The 22344-nt window shown below is 41.8% G+C and overlaps 1 protein-coding gene across 2 annotated transcripts in view; it reads right to left on the bottom strand.

The window, feature by feature from the left end:
* The window catches only part of HACE1 (HECT domain and ankyrin repeat containing E3 ubiquitin protein ligase 1), a 78607-nt gene extending 57157 nt beyond the window's left edge, over positions 1-21450 (bottom strand). Inside the window, exons 1-8 of one of the 2 annotated variants that reach the window (XM_063443549.1) lie at positions 21191-21450; positions 16036-16090; positions 15416-15505; positions 10642-10746; positions 5431-5506; positions 4714-4845; positions 2084-2166; positions 842-938 (exon numbers count right to left, since the gene is read on the bottom strand). In XM_063443549.1, the coding sequence (XP_063299619.1) occupies positions 842-938; positions 2084-2166; positions 4714-4845; positions 5431-5506; positions 10642-10746; positions 15416-15505; positions 16036-16090; positions 21191-21266 (714 nt within the window). In that variant the 5' untranslated portion in view covers positions 21267-21450. The remainder of the gene's footprint in view (positions 1-841; positions 939-2083; positions 2167-4713; positions 4846-5430; positions 5507-10641; positions 10747-15415; positions 15506-16035; positions 16091-21190) is intronic. The other variant, XM_063443548.1, reaches the window with a different exon arrangement.
* Between the last annotated feature and the right edge of the window lie 894 nt (positions 21451-22344).

The raw sequence follows: 22344 nt of genomic DNA, 5'->3' as shown, positions 1-22344 counted from the left end.
CGTTGGAGGTCCTTCTGTAGGGTTGTGAGGAGAGGGAGAGAGTTCATCTGGTAAAGTTGTGTGAGGTCGTTCGGCAACCATGTGCCTAGGTAGCACAATTTCGTGTTACACCATGTAAAGGCAAATTGAGTGCGGAGACGGTTGGCAAACTCTTCGTTCCTCATTACGGGCATGGCATCAGACTTATCTAGGTTAAGTTTCAGGATACCTGGTGGTAGTCCTGAAACGCCCATGACAGGTTGGGCACAGAGATCAGTGGTAGTTCCAGAAAGAAGAGCATATCATCCGCATAGGCCGCCACCCAATGCTCCTCGGTGACCATGTGTGCCCCCGTTATGCCCCCGTCCCATCTGACCGCCTCCAAAAACGGCTCATGAGAGAGGGTAAACAGGAGAGGGGAAAGGGGACATCCCTGCTGGGTCCCATTACGTATGGGGAAAGGTTTTGTCAGGGCCCGTAGATCATTAGCATTTTTAACTGTACTTTACTTATACATTTCTACTAAAAAAGTGTGAAGATAAAGCCATACGGATATTAATGCTGAATTACAGTGACAAAAACAAATTTAAATGCTGGTTTTATTTTAAGTTTAGCAGCAAGGTCACCAAGCAGTGTATATCTCTGTTTATAAGAAGTGACACCATCACAGTATATGTCATAGAAATAATTCTTTATATGTGCTTGAAATGTATTATTCCAAGTGCAATAAAATGAGCATCATTAGGGTGGTAATAACATCAATACCCCAAAGAATTTACTTGGATGCTAGCAAATGTTCAATGTACCTTTCCTGGTTGAATACCTCAACATTATCATCAGATACTCCACTATGAATTGCTACCTGCACACAGAGGTCCAGAGGTGTGATGCCATTCTTATCTGGAAGATACTTGGCACTTCGCAGTAGCAGAATCTGTGCTGTATCCCTCTGGCCATGACTGTGTATATAAAGGGGGAAAAAATAATTTATACGGTAAATTGAGCATTATCATTCATACCGGTAATCTAACTACCGCCATATAAATAAACATATTTTTATTTTCAATTGTTTTTTTAGGTGCAGACTTTCGGTTTCACAAGAAATTAATTCCAAGTTATCTTATCATGTACTAAAAATGTTTTCTGCAATTTCCTTTTTTTTCACGAAAGTAGACACGAAAGTAGACACTAAAATCAGTTAAATGCAATGAGAGATAAAAGACAAAATACTAGTAAGATCTAAAATTATAGGGCAAAAAACAAGCTTTTTGCTTCCCCCATTATATCATTTTTAAATGAACAAACATGCACACATACATTGAAAAATAAATAAATACATTTTTAACAGCACGTGTTAACATTTAGTAAATAAAGAACAGTTTAATTGATTTAGAAATTAGAAGCCATTTATTTTGCTTTCTAGATGGCAGGGCAACTCCCTTTGCACCCAGGGATCATTATTTGACCACCATTCACCTTCGAGGAGCTAAGTCAAAGGTTCATGCCATGATTCATGGGCAAATCTGCAAAACAATGGTCTACGAAATATCCCGCTACACTGATCATGATTATCAGAATTTCGTCCACCAAGAAAAAGATTCAGGAAAAATGAATCAGACAAACCAACAGAGCACAAAAAATGACCAATCAGTGTAGTGCATAATATAAATATCCTTCGCCCTCTTATTGATCTGCGATTAAAACATTTACATCAATTACATTTCTTTCCCATCACTCATCTTTTTTTTTGCCCTATAGTTCATAACAAAACAAATCTTAAAGTCTAGTGATTACTATACATTATTACAGGATCTGACTGACAGACTCTCTCTAAAATGTGGCACTCATCATTTAGGGGTAAAAATAAATAAAATATGACACTCAAGCTCTCTATTTCACATAATAGGCAACAGTAGATGCTGCACACAAGCAAGACATCAGCTAACATCACATCTAGGATTGAGTCTTAAATGTGTTGTTTGTTGCTCTCACTACTGAGATGTATAGGTTACTGCAAAACACTTCAAGATAAACCATTGTTTTGTACATATGTATTAATAGCATTAAATGATATAATAAGTCCCTGTAAGGAATAAAATCTTACCTGCATGCAAAATACAGTGGTGTAGCTCCTGAGACATTGGGTCTGTTTATATCTGCACCACTGTCCAACAAGCACAAGACAGTCTATTTAAAATAATGAAATAGATGTCAACAAAATGTAATGTTGATTTGGCAGTTTTTAGAGATCACGTGTACTGTATAACAGTATAGTACAAACTAAACAATGCAACTACAAGCCACAAGATGGCAGCATACAAAAATATATAATTATAGACTCTGTGAAAGTCACTGTAATTATGTTAAGACAAGATTTCTTTCAAGTAAACATACGGCTTTAGTATATACGCATTGGCATGGAAGGATAACCAGCAAATTTCAAATACATAACCACACATTTGTCTGTTGGTTGTACACTAGGCATAAAATAAGGCATGTACTGTATCGGTCACAAAAACTTCACATTTAGTGGAAGCACTCGAAAAGAAATCTTGAGGTTTTTGGGGGTTTTATTTTAGGACATATCCCCATGCAGAGAAAACCTGCTAAGAGATGCCAGTTCTGAACGGAATGATCTCATGCCACTCCGTTCCAATACCCCATAATCGGTGCAAGCAGCCCCAGCTAGGGAGTTTTGACATGTGTTGTGGTTGCTATGGGTGGAGAGCAGAAGGACCTATGTGGGAGACCTCTTTTGCTCTCCCATTCTCTCAATTTCTTAGCACTGAGTGTCTGCTAAGGAATAGAGACAAAAGGGAGAAAAAATATTTTAAATAGGTTTTTCTCCCAGTCTATACATTTGCTAGCAAAACTGGATTTAATGCTCTTTTTAAAGAGCTAAAGTTGTTTTGGGGTGACCTTTACATTTGAAATTCACTTTAAATTCTCCCTAGTAAATAACCCTGTAGGTGTTGGATAATCTCAACACCAATCTCTGGAAATACAATGTCAGGAGAATATACGCTTTGGTTTAAATAAGCTTTCCAACTAAGTTAGCTACACAAATTTTAGTTGACTTTAACGTTGACTTCTGTACAGGAGTCGTTTGGAAAGTTTTTTTAATAGTATTTAATCATTTGGGAAGTTTTTTTTGTTTTGTTTTGTTTTTTGTTTTGTTTTTTAAATAGTGGCCATTGTGAGAGAATGGGTTAAATGTAAGGGAGTCAAGTAAGCCAATAGAAGAAAGCATATATCATATTTCTCAGATACATATTAAACCTGATATACAGGTTTGAAAGCCTTAAAAAGAACAAACAAAACTAGATTTGTTAATGACACAACACATATTTTACATGGGAGTCCCTTATCCAGCAACATTAGTCCCAGCTTCTTATTTAACAAAAAAACGTGCCTCGGTGCTGTATTTAAACATGCTTTTTTCATCCCTTATTTTCAATATGTCCTCATACCACCATTTGCTTATAATATGTGGCCTTCTGAACATTATTATTATTTTATTATTTATATAGCGCCATCAGATTCCGAGGCGCTGTACAATGGATGGACTAACAGACATGTAATTGTTACCAGACAACTGGACATACAGGAATAGAGAGGTGGAGGGCCCTGCTCAATTAGCTTACATTCTAGAGGGAGTGGGGTATAGTGCAAAGGGTAAAAGTAGGGGTACAAAGTAGGTTGTTAGAAAAATATTCACTGATAGCTTAGTAGGTAGTTTTTGACAGTTGCAGGAGAGGAGTCATGAGGGGTGGGGGATAAAAACCTGCTAACAATTTAATTGATATGCTTTCTTGAAGAAGTGAGTTTTCAATGATTTTTTGAATGAGTAGATAAGAACAAGAACACATTTCTCTTTTAAAAGGGACACTAGGCATCCAGACCACTTCATCACATTGAAGGGGTTTGGGTGCACTGTCCTTGACCCATTAAACCTGCAGGAAGCCAGTAGAGGCGTTTCCTGCTGTATTATAGTGATTCCCTCTGTGAAACAAAGCTATGTGTCCTCATGTTGTGCATGAGGACATTCAGCATCTTCAAATCCCCCGTAGGATAGCACTGATACAATGATTTCCTTTGGCAAAGGCCTAATTCTCGAGCGGCACTAGCCAAGCATTTCAATAGGTTGAAAAGATGAGTTTACTCACCTTTTTCCAGCACTGCACGGGTCTGTTGCGGCTGGATTCGCCTCCTTGGCTGAGCTCACCAAACTTTATGAACTAAGCCAATCCAATGCTTTCTCATAGGAAAGCATTGGGAGGCTATCGCACATGCACGGCAAAACACAGCTATGCACCAATCAGAATCTCCTCAGAGATGCATTGAATCAGTACATCTCTATGGAGAACGTGCAGCGCCTCCATGTAAAGCATGGAGACAATGAATGTAGGTGCTGCACATTGTGCAGCACAGACCCTGGAAGCACCTCTAGTGGTCATCTGAGGACTGGCCACTGGAGGTGTTCCTAGGCACCAATGTAAACACTGCCTTTTGTCTGAAAAGCCAGTGTTTACATTAAAATGCCTGCAGGCAGTAGCCACCAGAACTACCAAAAGCTGTAATTGTTCTGGTGACTATAGTGTCCCTTTAAATGAATACTAAAAATATAGCTATAATATACTAAAAAAAACTAGCTATAATTACTAAATTACATAACTGAAGATTATTCAATAATATAAAAAAAGTGTTTTAAAAAGTAGGTAAGAATCTACGCACTGTTTTATGTCCATTTTGGCAGGCCACATGCAATGCGGTCTGTCCCATTGCATCTTCAACATCAACATTCGTGACATGTTGGACAAGGTCATGAAGGAGTTCAGTTCTGCCATTCACAGCAAGCCAGTGAATCTAATTGGGAAAAGAATGGTCAAAATTCTAATGATTAAACAAATAAATAAATAAAACACAAGGCACAACATTTTGATTAAGGTCACAAATATACAAGTGGAACACTCCTACAACTCTGAAAAATACTAAATAACACCTTTATAAAATGTTTATATGTTCAGAACCACTCTATATTGATGGGAGATCTGAAAAGCTGTCTGCCTTAATATAAATCTGTAAATCAGGCGTGGCAAACAAGCAGTTCTCTAGCTGCTGAACTACAACCACCATAATTTCTTAGCTTACCAAAATATGGCATTGGTTTATGGGAGAAGAAGAGCTGATTGTTACTTATTTGCAAACACTAAATTTGCACCACAGAATCCAAAGCAAATCCTCCTTAAATGTTGTGGAACTAAATTTCTCAAATTTGGAGTTAAACAGTGTGACGAACACACGCAGTCCAATTCATGGATGTCAAGTTATGGCTTGGCCAATGCATTACACCATATACCAGACTGATGCACATAGACCCTGATTGATGACAAAAGGAACAAACTCCTGGAATAATGGCAATTCTATCCAAGGTGCACAACCCTTACTTACAGCTGTGAGTCCCTCGTTGTTGCAAATGTTGACATCTGCATTGAATTCTAACAATTTACTCATGCATTTCTTCTGCCTGTTAAAAAGAAACAAAAAATAGTGGTGAGAATTAGTAATCCATAAAAGAAAATCTATGAAAAATGTTTACATTAAAAATTGTCTATCTGGATCATACCATTACTATTTGTATTATTACTATTATACAATTGCAATACTGTAATATTTTGGACTCTCAAGTGTTTCTATTCCCTTTAAACTATTTTAGAATGGGTTTTAGACTTGGAGTAATTGAGTGACACTGTGTTTGTGAGAACATTGTTACTATCAAAATATTCGAATATATAACATTTTAGGAAAAGCTCAACTGAAAATCGGTGAGAAGTATTGTGGTATAAAATGTACTGGATGCAGAGTAACTAGAGTCTCAAACGAAAATGAAAGTATGGCTACAATATGCCAGAGATACCCCTTATCCCAGAAAGAATAGGGGAAATCTTAAGTCAATTCCGGGTACTAGGTGGGAACTTAATCGTGGGTGGGTGCCCTGTGCAACATATAAAAGTTTAAACTTATATCCTCTCAGGGAAAGTAACGCTTGTAGTCAACTCCGGCGTCCCTATATTAGTAGAGGATATAGTGGTAGGTCAGCATCCTAGTATAAAACTAGTAAAATACGTGTAACAGTGTCTGTATAGAGGTATTCAATTCGGGTGCTAGTGGTTACAGTGTCGTCTGTACTAATATCCTGAGCTGTGCCTTAAAGGGCACAAAGCTTCTGGTAAGGCTATGGTAGTACTCGATGTACTGGGCTCACATAAGCACCTGAATACCGGTCGGAGTAGATGTAGCAGGGTTAGCAGAGCTGTGCTGCCTGGAATCGGCTGTTCTAGGCTTTACCTATGATAAGCACCTAAATAATCAGTGAGTTAACAAAGGCACCTAAATGGTTAGCAAAAATAATGCTTACTGTAAAGGGCTATTCTAGGCTGTGCCTTCGTGGGCACCTAGCTCTGGCCGTGCCGATTAATAAACCATACAGTTAACGGAAGATATCACCTGTGCCTTCGTGGGCACCTAAATGGTTAACAAAATTCTGTTACCTATATGTCATCAGCAAGATAATGAATACGGCACAAAACTGTGTTGTTGGAAAGTAGCACAGCTTACATTTTACTAAACTTCTCACTTAAAATACATGACACTATTTATTTTGCACATGGTTTTATTAGTGATTCCCCAATTGAGTGCACTTCTGCTGCAAGTGCTATGCGGTAACCCACTCTGTAAGAAGCCTCTGTGGCTTTTTCATTAGCATTTTGACATTTTTTGCTAATAAATTGTTTACTCCTTTGATACTCCTTTAGCTTTCGCTTTAAAAAAAAAAAAAAAAAAAAAGTGTCTTTATCTTTGTACTCTGCGTGGTTTTGCTCAAAATGACAACGTCATTTAGCAGGTGCTAATGAATGGTTTGGCAATATTTTATCGCAAAGTATTTCTGGCCCTTGTGAATCCAAATGACAAGTAGCTGTCATCATAGTTTATTTTCTTTATTTGAGAAGAAGATTGGCTAGCATTGTGTGCTTTTCTTTTTTTGACTTGTCACTTGTCTCTGCTATTTGAGGAACAGTAGATACAACTATTTCGGGCGTGTTTTCTGGATTTTAAGTTGTATATTCTCTCTCGGTTTCTATAACTGCCCAACAGGTAGAAGCAGTAATATTTTTTTCCTCTCAAGAGTTCCCTGCTTTAACCAGCTTTCCAAATTCATGGTTGTTTATTTGTGTAAAAAAAAAAAAAAAACTTTGAAAAATACAGATCTCACAACCTGACTGAAAAGGATGTGGATTTTGAGAACGCTCTTAGAAAGAATTGAACTTGAGCAGGATTTTTAAGTTAGACTTGGAGCAAAAAGATTTGAACAGTTAACAGTTTTTTGCCCTAGCAGAGATTTTCTATGTCCCTACCTAGCAGAAATATTTTGAAATTCACTACAAATGTTTGTTTATTTTTTTTTTCCCCATTTAATGTGGATATAAAATGGAAAACATTATCAATAATTTGATGTCAAATTAGAGCCAATGAGGGGAACGGAGCCTAACTGCCGAGCAGGTCAGACGTGCTGTAAATCAGCACCTGCACAAAGCGACTAAATTGGGGGTAAATACCCCGAAAACAGACATGCTCACGAGCCGGAGGGCACACGATTAGTCGGGGGAAACCCGAGGGCATCAAATGAACATACAGGCGAGACTTACCCTGCCCGGGAACCTGTACAAAGCACATGGGGCCTACCTGCGACTGAGCCAGGGAGAGAGACGGCCGCTCTCCTGGATGTTAAAGCCAAGTACCAACCCCTCCGTGCACTTGCCTCCTCCCCCCCCTATGGACCGGCTGGTCATCCCGATCCACACTCGACTCCTATAGCAATCAGCCCAGACAGCAGCACAAGCTTGACCTTACTACGCAAAGCTGCAGGCCCTCACAGGAAGTACCTAAAATGGCAGCCGGCAACGCGACCCGCATGGCGAACATGAAACCGACACCAATGCCACAGAAGGAACCCCTACAGAGTCTAGAGGCGATACTGAACCGCTACTGGGACACACTCATCGAGCGGCAACACGCAGCCCGAAGCATGATACCTGCACCACCGACAATGGGGGAGCAGGGCCGCAGATGGTGGGGAGTGAGGGGAATATCCTTGGGCACAACGTCGCCTCAGCTACTCACCCACACGCAACCTAGCCCACCAGGGCTGCAGGCCAAAGGGCAGAGAGCCTAGAAGCATCGTCCACACTGGTGGAGGAACAAGAATCTCAAGCAACAGAAAAAGACCAGCTCCTCCGTCACTCCCACACGTGTAGGAAACCCAGGCCCTAGCGGTAGCAGAGTTTGTGGCCGGAAGATGCTGGCCTGCACGCCAGCCTGGGGCTGGAAGGACACCCTCATTGACACCCACACAGCGGCAGGAAGCAGAAACCCAGTGCGGGACATACACTGCTTCTACAAAGAGGGCATCGGGTGAAAGAGACTGACGGGGGCCTCGTGAACCCGCAGCAACGGGACATTGTCATAAGGCTGGCCCCTCCATGCCATAATAGAGAGACCGCAGGATCAATTGGGCGTGTGGACACACTTGTGGACACTGAGCTGAACATTATGCATGTCTCCTACCCTGCATCGCAGGTACCATGATAAACACAGTTACAGCTCACACACACACACACACACTAGACCAGGGAGATAGCTCAATCCAAGCAATATCACAAAGGGTATAAAAGCTTATCACATCAAGAAATCACACTGTTTACTAAACACAAGTCAAGTGCAGCTCTCTCAGAGTTATTTACCTGAATACCAATTAGCATGCTCCACGCTACATTAACAGACAGCCGAGCACGACAACACATCACAGCTTGTATCTAGCCTGCTCAGCACACTCTATAACCCTGACACACGTCCTCTCCATACACACATATTGAAAACACTCCAATGTACTTGATCGACTAACCTAAACTTGTTCAAAACAACACAACCTTCAAATTACAAAACTGTGCACTGTTATCGTTTGCCCCACTGTTACAATGTCTTGAAATAAGCAAGTGGAATGCCGTTGGGGTACCACATGCATGTCTGTTAAACCCATAAGCACTGCAAAAATAAAAAAAAATTCTAAATTAGAGCCAATGACTTGAAGGACGTGATAGTCCAGTGTTCCCCAACCAAGGGGACCACCAACAGTCCAGGATTTATGTATTTCCCTGTTTTGTTCCAATGGGGATACTGAAAAACCTGGACTGTTGGTGGTCCCTGAAGACTGGGTTTGGGAACACTGCTTTAGTCAACAGAACAACTACAGCTTAAAGGGAAACTCCAGTGCCAGAAAAACGATCCGTTTTTCTGGCACTGGAGGGTCCCTCTCCCTCCCACCCCCCAATCCCCGGTTACTGAAGGGGTGAAAACCCCTTCAGTCACTTACCTGGGACAGCGGCGATGTCCCTCGCCGCTGTCTCCGCGACGCTCCTCCCAGTGATTGCGTCGGCCGGTGGGCGAGACTGATCTCGCCCACCGGCCGAGGAGACATAATGCGCATGCGCGTAAATGCCGCGCATGCGCATTACGTCTCCCCATAGGAAAGCATTGAAAATCATTTCAATGCTTTCCTATGGGGTTTTGAGCGACGCTGGAGGTCCTCACACAGCATGAGGACGTCCAGCGACGCTCTAGCACAGGTTTCCTGTGCTAGAACCCAGGAAGTGACCTCTATTGGCTGTCTAGTAGACAGCCACTAGAGGTGGAGTTAACCCTGCAATGTAATTATTGCAGTTTATGAAAAACTGCAATAATTACACTTGCAGGGTTAAGGGTAGTGGGAGTTGGCACCCAGACCACTCCAATGAGCAGAAGTGGTCTGGGTGCCTGGAGTGTCCCTTTAATGTAGTTGTTCTAGTGAGTATAGTCACTCCATGTAGGTTTTTAAACTTACAAAATTTTCAGAGAAAAATGCTCCCTACGGACACCTGTAGTGACTACTCTTCAGACAGCCATTAGAGGTGCTTCCTTCGCAGTGTGCAGTACCTTCATTGAGCGTCTCCATGTTAAAACTTTCCCCATAGGGATGCAATGATTCAATGCATCTCTATGAAGAGATACGGATAGGTCAGGCAGGTTTTCAAGCCCTCCCTTGCCCTCTTGACTATCTTGGCCAATCCAAAGCTTTTACTATGGGATAGCTTTGGATTGGCTGAGGTCATCAATTCTAATTATGTCAGCCAAGGACGTGGATCAAGGTCAGGGCCAGTGCAGCGACAACGCGCTGTAAATAAGGTACGTTTTCTTACCCTTTATGGGAGTTAAGGGGAGGGGGATCAAGCCACTTAAGTGGTGGTTTAAACACTATAGGGTCAGGAATACACATTTGTGTTCCTGACCATTTAGTGTTCCTTTAAGCGTAAATGAAACAATGACTTCTATTGTACATATACACACACACACACACACACACACACCATCATCATATCATATTCTGAATTACTGAATGGACAGGGTCAAATATACAACTCATGACAGGAACAAAATATATTTTTTTACATGGATTGCATTTAAATCGAAACAGATTTTGAAATCATAATACTGCACTTTTACATTTTCTTCTTGTTGTCTACTTAGTGGAATACATACTTTTTACAAGCTTCTTGAAAGAAACCTTACCCATTTCTTGCAGCCAAGTGAAGAGGTGTGCATCCAGAAATGTCCTGATAATTTGGATTGGCTCCCCTTTTTAAAAGCAGAACCAGGCATTCTACAGATCCACAGCTGGAAAACAAACCATATGTATAAAAAGCATTTAATACATTAAATCCATGTATAAAGGCTGACAAAGCCAAACAGGCTGGCGGGGAAATCTGAATATCTACCCCAGAGGGCTAACAGGGGTCCTAGCATGACCAGTTGCTGACAAAGCACTTGGAGAGGGGGTGGAATTTTACCGCTTTCCACCTCCCTAGCTTTCACATTGTGTGTAAGTTTTCAGCTAGTGCCAACCTAGCAATCATTGTTGAGCTTTAAGGAGCAGCGCTGTGAGGAAGTAACAGATCACTTGCTCACAGTGGCTGTGAAGGGGATCCGTGGAAGAGTTGGGCAGCAGCAGGAGCCGCAGCCATAGCCCTCTACCTGAATAGTCCATTATCTACTGGAGCCCAGGAAAACCACCCTACATCAGTTAAATGGTAAGCAAAAAGGAGGGTGGTTAAAATACCATAAATGTCTGTTTCTGTGTATCTAGCATTGTGACCGTGTGTGGCAATGTGTAACCGTGTACTTTGAGGAGTGTGTACCCATCAGTGTATTAAATTGTGTGTCTTTGGCAAAGGAATGTGTTGTAGGTGTCTGTATGTATTCCTTGAGTGTGTCTGGCATGCATGTGTGAGATCTACACAGAGCCTTGCAGGAAGCCTCCCCAAAAACAAATATTACGGATAGCCCAGTAGCAAACACAAAGCTTCACAAGTAGTCCACCACACACACCACCGTCTCCACTTGCAACTTGACAAGTGTTCCCCACAAATACACAAATCACCACACACACAGAAGGACATACAGCCCATGCACATAATACCACAAACCGCTCATGCATATGCTTAATCTACATACAGATACATAAAACCCTACAAAATAGCCGCGGCACTCATACACATCACATGCAGAATGAAGCAACATGCACTCACATTCATTTTTTTTTATTTGACCGGCACTCCAAGTGACTTAAGAGTCTTGTTTTGGCACAGCAGCATTTAAAACGCTGCCTACCCCTGACCTAGATCATGTTACAGAGGTAATAATGGCTCTTGTATTGAAGTCGTTCCACAATCGGAATCACTATGTATTCAGTAGAACTAGCTCAACTGGTTGAAGTGATGTATATGAACATAAACCCTCCAGTACTTTTGAAACGGTCAGTTGTGTTGTTTAAAATACTTTTCACAGTCATGTGATAGTTTCCTATAGTTTTCATTTTTAGAGCAATAAGATTGCTGCATACAAAAATTACACAAAGCAAGGAAATAATTGCTAATTTCAATGAAATGTGAATTTTACACACTTGTAGGGGAGTTAGGAAAAAAAAATGTAAAATTGTTTGGCAATTTTATGCTGAATGCCATATAAAACATAAATTTTCCTGTCAGTTTCCCAAAATTTATGGTGAACCGCAAACTGAAGTATATTCCTGTTTTTCTACAAATACTAATTAAAGCAGCTACTTTTAAACCACACTGAAGAACTGCTAAAGAATTTGAGATATATCTCTCTCTCTCTCTCTCTCTCTCTCTCTCTCTCTCTCTCTATCTATCTATCTATCTATCTATCTATATATATATATATATATATATATATATCAAAGCATTAAAAGTTCAATTTTTCCAAAATAATATCAGATCTCTACGATAACGAATCGTTAAACTCTTTTTCTAATTTACAAAATAAACATGGTCTTCGTCCTCAAGAAATATTAATATTGGGATAAGGCAATTTATTTCTACAGACTTGCCTAGACACTCAGATATAATAGATACTCTACATACCGTGTTTCCCCGAAAATACGCCCTACCCCGAAAATAAGCCCTAGCTGAATTTTCGGGGTGGGCTGCAATATAAGCCCTATCCCGAAAATAAGACCTAGAGAGCGCTCAGACGGCTGCCGCACTGCCTCACCTCCCCTTCCCTGTAGTGTGGCCGAGTGTGCACTTCCTGTCAGTCCGGCCGGGTCGCAGACCGGAGAGGAGCTCGGCCACGCTACAGGGGAGGTAAGGAGAAGATTGGAGGGGGGAGGGCGGGAGTATTACAGGGAGGGAGGGGGGATAATATTACAGGGAGGGAGGGGGGAGAGTATTACAGGGAGGTAGGGGGAGAGTATTACAGGGAGGGAGGGAGGAGGGATAATATTACAGGGAGGGGGAGAGTATTACAGGGAGGGAGGGGGAGAGTATTACAGGGAGGGAGGGGGGAGAGTATTACAGGGAGGGAGGAAGGGGGGTGATATTACAGGGAGGGAGGAAGGGGGGTGATATTACAGGGAGGGAGGGAGGGGGGTGATATTACAGGGAGGGAGGGAGGGGGGATGATATTACAGGGAGGGAAGGGGGATGATATTACAGGGAGGGAGGGGGGATGATATTACAGGGAGGGAGGGGGGATGATATTACAGGGAGGGAGGGGGGATGATATTACAGGGAGGGAGGGGGGATGATATTACAGGGAGGGAGGGGGGATGATATTACAGGGAGGGAGGGGGGGATGATATTACAGGGAGGGAGGGGGGATGATATTACAGGGAGGGAGGGGGGATGATATTACAGGGAGGGAGGGGGGGATGATATTACAGGGAGGGAGGGGGGGATGATATTACAGGGAGGGAGGGGGGGATGATATTACAGGGAGGGAGGGGGGGATGATATTACAGGGAGGGAGGGGGGGATGATATTACAGGGAGGGAGGGGGGGATGATATTACAGGGAGGGAGGGGGGGATGATATTACAGGGAGGGAGGGGGGGATGATATTACAGGGAGGGAGGGGGGGATGATATTACAGGGAGGGAGGGGGGGGATGATATTGCAGGGAGGGAGGGGGGGGATGATATTGCAGGGAGGGAGGGAGGGGAGAATATTACAGGGAGGGGAAGGTGAGGGTCTCTGGGGGGGTTACACAGCGCGGACACCGGCTGACAGACTGGCTCTAAGTCCTACCCTGAAAATAAGCCCTAGTGTGTTTTTTGTGATTAAAATTAATATAAGACCCGGTCTTATTTTCAGAGAAACACGGTACTAAACAGCTTTATTCAAAAACAATTGCTACAATTGGTAAAATCCTTGATAAGGAAATGGTTTTAAATAAATGCAAAGCTGTGTCTAATTGGGAGAGAGATTGTGCTATTACTGCCCCTTTATGAGCAATGTTTTAAGTTAATACAAAGATAGTACCGGTATATGGTTCTTATAAGTCTTGAAAAGTTTTGCTCCAATCTAGAGAACTATTGCTGGTGATGCCAAAACCATCTGTGTACACAAATGCATATGCTTCTAGTAAAAGATTTAAAGAACTGCAGGTATACGGACTTTTCTCATTAAGTTAATTTTTTTTCCCCCCTTTCTATATTTATTATATATATTTTGTATTTGTTATGTTTTTTTTTGATACAATTCAAGGTTTATGACAGTTAAATGCCTGCAGGCATTAGAACACATCCTGCTTCAGATTAAAACCTGCTAATCCTTCCCATAACTCACTCCAAAGCAAGAGAAACAGAATAGAAAAGGATAAAGTAAAAGTGCTGCATTCAGTAAAACTAGTTCAACAACAATTAAAAGGTCAATGCAGATTCTGCATCCACCTAGATCCTAGTTTGTTTTTTGTCAGACTTTTATGCCACAAAAGAGTACACAAGTGTTCACAATACAGTATTGATTCACTATACACCCTCCAACTGTACAGGGGATTAACCAAAGTTTCTTTTGCAATGTATGATCATGACATACAGGTCCTAAATTCCACTTAAATAACACCAAACCCAAGTCTCTAACCTAGAGGCACAATTTCAAGGACAGACATACAAATCATGACCTCTGATCAGTAGAATTTTTTTTTTTGGTAACCTACAGGCTGTAGCATGCAATGTTTGCAGGGGTTAATTTACAAGTACCATGATATTGGTTTGAAAGGTTTGTATTCCACATTATGTCTTGTTTAAAACCTTGAAGGAACACTATATTGTTAGGAATACAAATCTTTATTACTAAAGCTATAGAGCCCTACTTGCAGTTAAGATGTCGTGGAGAAGCAGGCAGTGGGCCCAAGGGAGTCTTGGCACTGGAGAAAAGGTAAGTCAATTAAAAAGAAAAACATTTTGTCTGCTTTTTACAGGAAACGGGGGAACCTTATCAGCAAGTAAGGTTCCCCCGTTTACTGTAAAAAGCGGACAAAATGTTTTTCTTTTTAATTGACGTACCTTTTCTCCAGTGCTAAGACTCCCTTGGGCCCACTGCCTGCTTCTCCACAACATCTTGTGGTTCTCAAACTGATGGCAAAATCAATGTCCCTCACAGAAAAGCATTGGAAACTGATGCGCATGCACGGTGAGTGCTTCACATGCATCTAAATGCTTCTTATAGGAAAGCATTCAATTCAATGCTTTACTATGAGCTGTAACCTCACGTCAGTGAGATTTACTCAGTCCTTTTAGAGGAAGCACCTGTGTCTGGAAGACACCCACTAGAGTTATGTTTAACCCAGCAATGTAAACATTACAGTTTCTACTTTCAATGTTAGGACCATTACAGCCAGGAACCTTCATTGAGATGAAATGGTCTATGTGACTATAGTGGTCCTTTAAAAGAAAGAAAAAAAAAAAAAAAGACTTGATTAGCAATGTTGAGTAAATCAATCTAAAAAAAAAAAAAAAAAAAGTAGTGAACATATATGACTCTTACTTGGCAGCAATATGTAGTAAACTTCTTTTAACTCTCCCAAATGCATAGTTGACATCAAACTTAGAATTTGAAAGCAGTTCCAACACGGACCTTTAAAAAAGGTAAAAAAAATTCAAATGAAAAATAAAAACATCCAAGAAAATGTAATTTATAAACAAATGCTACGCAAATATAATTTTTCAGTTACTTGTCTGTACTGTTTAAATGAAAACAGTGAAAATAAACATGTTATATTACTTTCACATTTGAGGTGTGCTTAAAAAAATAAAATAAGCTCCCCTTACTGTGGCTTCACTAAGTACACTGCTGAATTAGCCTAACATTGGGCTTCAAACCTAACCACCCCTAGATCTCTTAACTCATTACTGTATCCTGCACATAGGCTAATACATTTAAAATAACATGTCTGCTTTGACAATCTATTTCTCTGCATGCAATTGATATCTCTGAATATATTGCAAACATGCTGGATGTATATTTGCTAGCATGCTTGTTTCTAATTATTTTGATCGGCTGAATGTTTTTTACAAATTTGAAATAGTTCTATCTCCACTGTATTCTATACTAATGGTTCAAATTAAAAACTTTAAAATGTGACTTAATAAACAAAGAAAATATACCTGTGTTGATCAGCCATCACCATAGGCATTAAGGTGTAAACAGCGGTCTCATTGTCTAGGAAAAAGTAAGGACATTATATTAAATCAATTCTAAACTATATGGATATCAAAATTAAAAAAAAAAAAAAAAAATTGTATATATATATATATATATATTCTGGCAGTAAAAGAACAAAGAAACCTAAAACTTGTGTTTAGAAACACCATCAATGAAAAGATTTTCTGACATACATTATAATTTAAAAGATACACAATATGCACAGTATACTGCAACTGATGTCCCCTATTTTACCTTTTTTTAATTCCATAAACCTCTTTCTAGCAGAGTTTTATGGTATTTGCAACCAACAAGGTTAGGGGTTAAAAAGGCCACTCTAAGTAGAGTGGGCTTTAATGACGTTACAATGGCACGAAATGTCCTAACGTTTTGGTGTAAACAGGGTTAAATCCCTGCTCACACCAGAGAGACCCAAGTATCATTCAATGCCTGGGGCTCCCCTTTGTCACCTTAGGGCCATATTTAGTGCATATTTAGCTGCATAAAAAGCCCGTTAAGTGGAATACAAATCCTAACAGCTGGAACTTGTGATCAAGATTAAATTCATGTTAGCATCAGGGGATTCCATATGTCAACCTGGGGATTCCATAGGTCAGCTGGGGACATTTTTGGTGAGCGGTGCATAAAGTCATTTAAATCCACTTAAATAACCTGGAATGAGCCAGCGTGATCCACTGCATTGATTCTCAGGCTGCCAATGTTTAATGCTAGATCCACATATAGTAAGTACAGTTAAAGGGATACTATAGTGCCAGGAATACAGCTTTGTATTCCTGGCACTATAGTATTCCTTTAACTATCACTTCTCTGGAACTGCAATGTTTAACAGTGCAGGACTGGGTGCAAAAGGTTACACCTTACCCAGACCACTTCAATGAGTGGAAGTGGAAGTGGTCTGGGTACCTACAGTGTCCCTTTATATCATATATTATAAAAAAAAAGTTATACAGCACAGTGGTTCAACATTTGTACTACCTGATGTCATTGTACACTATGCTGTCTACTGCACGAGTCTAAATAAAGAATGTAAAAAATAAAATAAAAAGTTTTACAGCAATCTCTGTAATGGTAAAAGGGAGAACTTTTTCACTCCTCTTTTCCTCCCTGATTTCAAAACATCTTTTACAGTTTGTTAAGAAGGGAGAGGCTGTCCATTTCAGGACACCTGCTAGTTATAAATGGGTGGAATATATTTCTGGGGGGGAAAATATGTAGTCCTCTACAAGCTTCAAAAAAAATCTGGGAGTACATATATAGGCAAGTGGGGCTTTATGGCATACATTTTGCTGTAAATAATGTGTATACATTATTTTTTTAGTGAAAGGGTAAATAATAATGCAATAGCGCAGAACTATTAGTCTATGACCTAAATTATTGGGGAAATCTGGGGCAGTATAATTTACACACAATGAATATCGCTACACCTTTTATGATGACCTACATTCTGTGTAAGCCAAGCGGCTATAATTCTTGCGCCATAAATGCCTTTAGTCATTCCAGTCTTACTGACATTGTATTGTTTTACAAGTTCTTTGAATTGTAAATAACAAAGTCCATTTTCAGTTAGCAGTTAAACTGGGCCTCTGTAAGAACATGTTTACATCTGATGAGAAATCCCAATCCCATGGCTTTTATTCTATTTAAATTCAATTAGAGATTGGAAGTTATTCAGACCTCAGTTTTATTTATAGTAAACTGAAACAGGGAGGACAAGAACTGCAAACATCTACAGAGATCTGTAGAGGTTACTGTGCCTGGATTGTTCCTTTAAAAATACACAGTTTCCCTCCTGAGATTAGGTTTTGGATCCACCCCAGTTTCCATAATGACAGTATCATGAAAAGAATATGAACACATTGTCTTCAGGGCTGTATAATGTGAAAATGCCTAAATCTTAAAATGTGGTTTTAAAACATTTTAGCAGTAATACTGTGATCAACAGTGAAAGTGTTAAAATGTTTGATAATTTATTTGCTTTTAACCACAGTAAACTGAACATACAGAACACACCGAATCAGTGATCTATCTGCTGTCTGACTCAGATCAAAATGAGGAAAGAGGCAGAATGTATTGTCACAGCTAATGTTTGAAATAATTGGCTGTGACACTGCATCAGTGATCACGGTGACATCACATAACTGAGCACGGCAATTGGATGCTAAGGGGTTGCCAGGGATGTCCCCAACACGATCCGTCTGGGTAAGTATTCCTATAGGGAAATAAGGGGACAAGGATTTTAGGAAGTGTCAGTATGCCTCAACATGACATAATGACACATTAGAAGTCAGAAAAAGATTAACAAATGCTTGAGGAATTTGCATAGCATACAGCTATATTTTACTTCTTGTCGGATTTTCTGTTGAGCCTGGGAAAAAGTCAATCTAAAGTTAAATGTTTACTCCCAGGTAAGGAGGCAAACCATCGCTAAACCATTACTGAGAAAGCGGACAAGGGTATTTTTGGCATCATAGCCTCTATAGCAGGCCGTGGTGACTATGATACTTAATGTAACCCTCTAATAGAAAAATACTCGAAAACAGTACAAATGAACGTACCAATCACAATAACAATAGCATCCATACCCAGTTTTTCTGTCACAATGTTGAGAAATTTAACAAAGGACCAAGTCATTGCTGGCTCATATAGCCCATCCTCAGCCACACTAAGCATAAATTACACTACCACATTATCACAGCAAAAAAGACTAAAATAGCCAGTCTGTGAATATAGCTAATAAATAGGCTACTTTAGCCTCAAATGTGTCATGTGGATGTCTGTTTACTACAATGCAAAGTTTTGTTAACCAGGTTTAGGAGAGACTTGCGTTACAAACTCCTAAGTTCCTAAATTCTAGAAAATACTTTTCTAATAGTGTAACAAAACAAAAACATGCAGTATTTTCCAATTATGAAGCAGAAAGAATTGTTTATCATCAGAAACAGGACACTGAAGATAAAAATAAATAAACTGCTCAATCCAACTCCAGACTTTCAGGAGGTATACAGTTGGATTTATTTCCTACCAAAATTCGGGAAGGATGTAACAAACCCCTTGAACGTTTCATTCCTCCCAACATGTTTGTGCCCTGTAAGATTACTTGTACAGGTACAGTCCTCCACAAGGTACACACGGCGGGTATGTGGTGGGTGTAAACACAGAGTTTATGGGGTGGGTGTGTGGGAGGGTTGGTACACAGAATGATCAATACACTAGTACTGCTTTGAAATTTTTTTTTCAAAATCTGACTTTTTTTTCCTAATTTACTTCTTTCTAGTTTCATGGAGGGGTTACACACGGCGGTTTTGGTGGGGGGGGGGGGGGGGCGGCGAAATTAACATTGCCACTTGTGCCTGGAGAGGACTACTTCCCTGCCTCTTGCCATGTGATTATGGTCCCTGGGAGGTTTGGCCCTTTAAATACAGTAGTTGGGCATAATGGATTTTTATTGTGCTGCTACTGGCCCTTTAAACACAGCGTATGGACTTCTATTGGACTGTGTATGGTCCTTTAAGAACTGTATGTGGGCATATTGGGACTTTTTGGGACAATGCCCCTTTAAGACGGTGTCCTCAAACCTTTAATATACTGTGTTCCAGGCTCCCACTTGGTTCAGTAAATGGGGTTTACAGAACCAAGTATTACACAGGCGGACCACCCAGAAGTGGAAGCGTGTATGCAATTTACCTCCCAGGCTGGGAGGTAAATTTCAGTGTGAAATAGACCGACCGCACAGCCCAAATCTATGGAACTGTTTTGGGGATGAAAATGTGCTTGCGGTCGGTCATAAAGGACTTCCAGCTAACTTTTTAACCCCTGGAAGGAATTGGCTGAATTTTGGATGTGTGTGTAATTAAAGATTGTAGATTGAATGTATATTTTTAAAGTTACAGTACATGTGTAAAAAGTATTTTTCCTGCATGTGATAATTACTTTAACCCATTGTGTACAGTAATTATATCACAGACAGAGGGGAGGATTTGTGTGTAATTGCTGGGAGTGTTTTACTATAAGGTACGTATTTTATTGTTTTTTTTACAAAACCCAGTGGGCGGTACTATGTGTGTAGAATGGGCATAAAAGCAGAGCGTTTTCATTAAAAGCTTCAGTTTTTCGTCACTCTCAATCTGAGTCCTGTCTCTTATTGGGGGAATCGGCTACAAGGGATTGCTATGCTCCTCATACTCTCTTGCTATAATCACTGAACTCTTGTAAGAGCTGTTCTGTTCCTGTTACGCTCTCTGAGGAAAGAGAGGTTCACCCACTGGAAGCTGGATCCTGGCCTTGAGTCCAGGGTGGGTGAAGACAGCGAGACCCCGGTGCAGCTGCATCGCTGGAAGTGGGGTCTGCAGTGCTGATGGTGTTGGTTGGATTCCTCAGCGAGCACTAGGAGCATCGATTGGTGGAGGTACTCAGTCGGAGTGCCAGCGTAACGTGACAGGGGGTTACACGCGGCGGTTACGGTGGAGGGGGTTACACGCGGCGGTTACGGTGGAGGGGGTTACACGCGGCGGTTACGGTGGAGGGGGTTACACGCGGCGGTTACGGTGGAGGGGGTTACACGCGGCGGTTACGGTGGAGGGGGTTACACGCGGCGGTTACGGTGGAGGGGGTTACACGCGGCGGTTACGGTGGAGGGGGTTACACGCGGCGGTTACGGTGGAGGGGGTTACACGCGGCGGTTACGGTGGAGGGGGTTACACGCGGCGGTTACGGTGGAGGGGGTTACACGCGGCGGTTACGGTGGAGGGGGTTACACGCGGCGGTTACGGTGGAGGGGGTTACACACGGCAGGTATGGGGTGGTACACACGGGGGTATGGGGTGGTACACACGGCAGGCATGGCAGGGTACAGTGCACTAAGCTCAGTTTCAGGACACTCTTCAAATTATAAGCACTGACCATGATACCTGACCCTATTCACCCATTTCTGATTGGGACCCAATCCCTCACTCTCTGTCTAAACCCAATCTAAACCTGTAACCTGACAACAGGGCAGTGGGTGCGGGATGGAGGCAGTGAAGGGCCACAGTGGGCAGGTACCCTGCATGTCCATGGCTCTCTCACACTAGGGGCCCCCTGACCATGTCCCCAGGGTACCTTCAGGCAGCTCCACGGTGCGGGCTCTGCGCAGGGAGCGGGTCAGTCGGTTGAGTTGCTCCATGGCTCTCTCCATTCTAGGGGAGCTCAGTCCCGGGACACAAGCGGAGCCCAGCAGTCCAGCCAGGCTGAGGGAGGGAGAGGAGGACCGGCCGAGGAGGTAGTGGGCAGCTCGGTCACAGCCGCTCCCTGCCTGTCCAGGGGCACAATGTCCAGCAGGAGGCGCCCGTGCACCGCTCCCCGTGCCAGCTCGCACCGCACGTCATTTCGGGTAACGGCTTGTCATCCATCCAGAGCGGCGGCTGTCATGGACTGGCTCTGGCTGTGACCTGGCGCTGGTCCTCTCCGCTGTCACAGGAAGAGGGTCCTCTGACCTCCCAGCACTCGGCAATTTCCGGAACTCCGCCTTCCGTGTGACGTAATCAGACAGCCCCTCCTCCTCGATCAGATTCTGAGCCGTAAACTACTTTTACCAGTGTGTGTATGGTGGGTCGTAACCCCGCCCATAAAATACAAACACCGCCCTCAAGCCTGCTAACTCCGCCTCTCTCGTCATAACTTCTTCTCATAAGACAATATCAGGATTCCACCTCCCTCTCTCCCCGCCCCCGGTCACAATGCTCCGCCTACCTGATGCTGATAATACAATGTCTGGATGGGTGTGAACTCTCCACCTCCGCCCTGCACAGCCTGTTACTATAGTAACAGCCAGCTATGTCCATATACACTGCATGAATCCAGTAACAGTCATTGTATACTGTGTCCATATACACTGCATGAATCCAGTAACAGTCATTGTATACTGTGTCCATACACACTGCATGAATCCAGTAACAGTCACTGTATACTGTGTCCATACACACTGCATGAATCCAGTAACAGTCATTGTATACTGTGTCCATACACACTGCATGAATCCAGTAACAGTCATTGTATACTGTGTCCATATACACTGCATGAATCCAGTAACAGTCATTGTATACTGTGTCCATACACACTGCATGAATCCAGTAACAGTCATTGTATACTGTGTCCATACACACTGCATGAATCCAGTAACAGTCATTATATACTGTGTCCATACACACTGCATGAATCCAGTAACAGTCATTGTATACTGTGTCCATATACACTGCATGAATCCAATAACAGTC

The sequence above is a fragment of the Pelobates fuscus genome, chromosome 2 (assembly GCF_036172605.1).
Source record: "Pelobates fuscus isolate aPelFus1 chromosome 2, aPelFus1.pri, whole genome shotgun sequence".
Lineage (NCBI taxonomy): Eukaryota > Metazoa > Chordata > Amphibia > Anura > Pelobatidae > Pelobates > Pelobates fuscus.
This window is presented reverse-complemented; position numbering and strand designations above follow the sequence as displayed.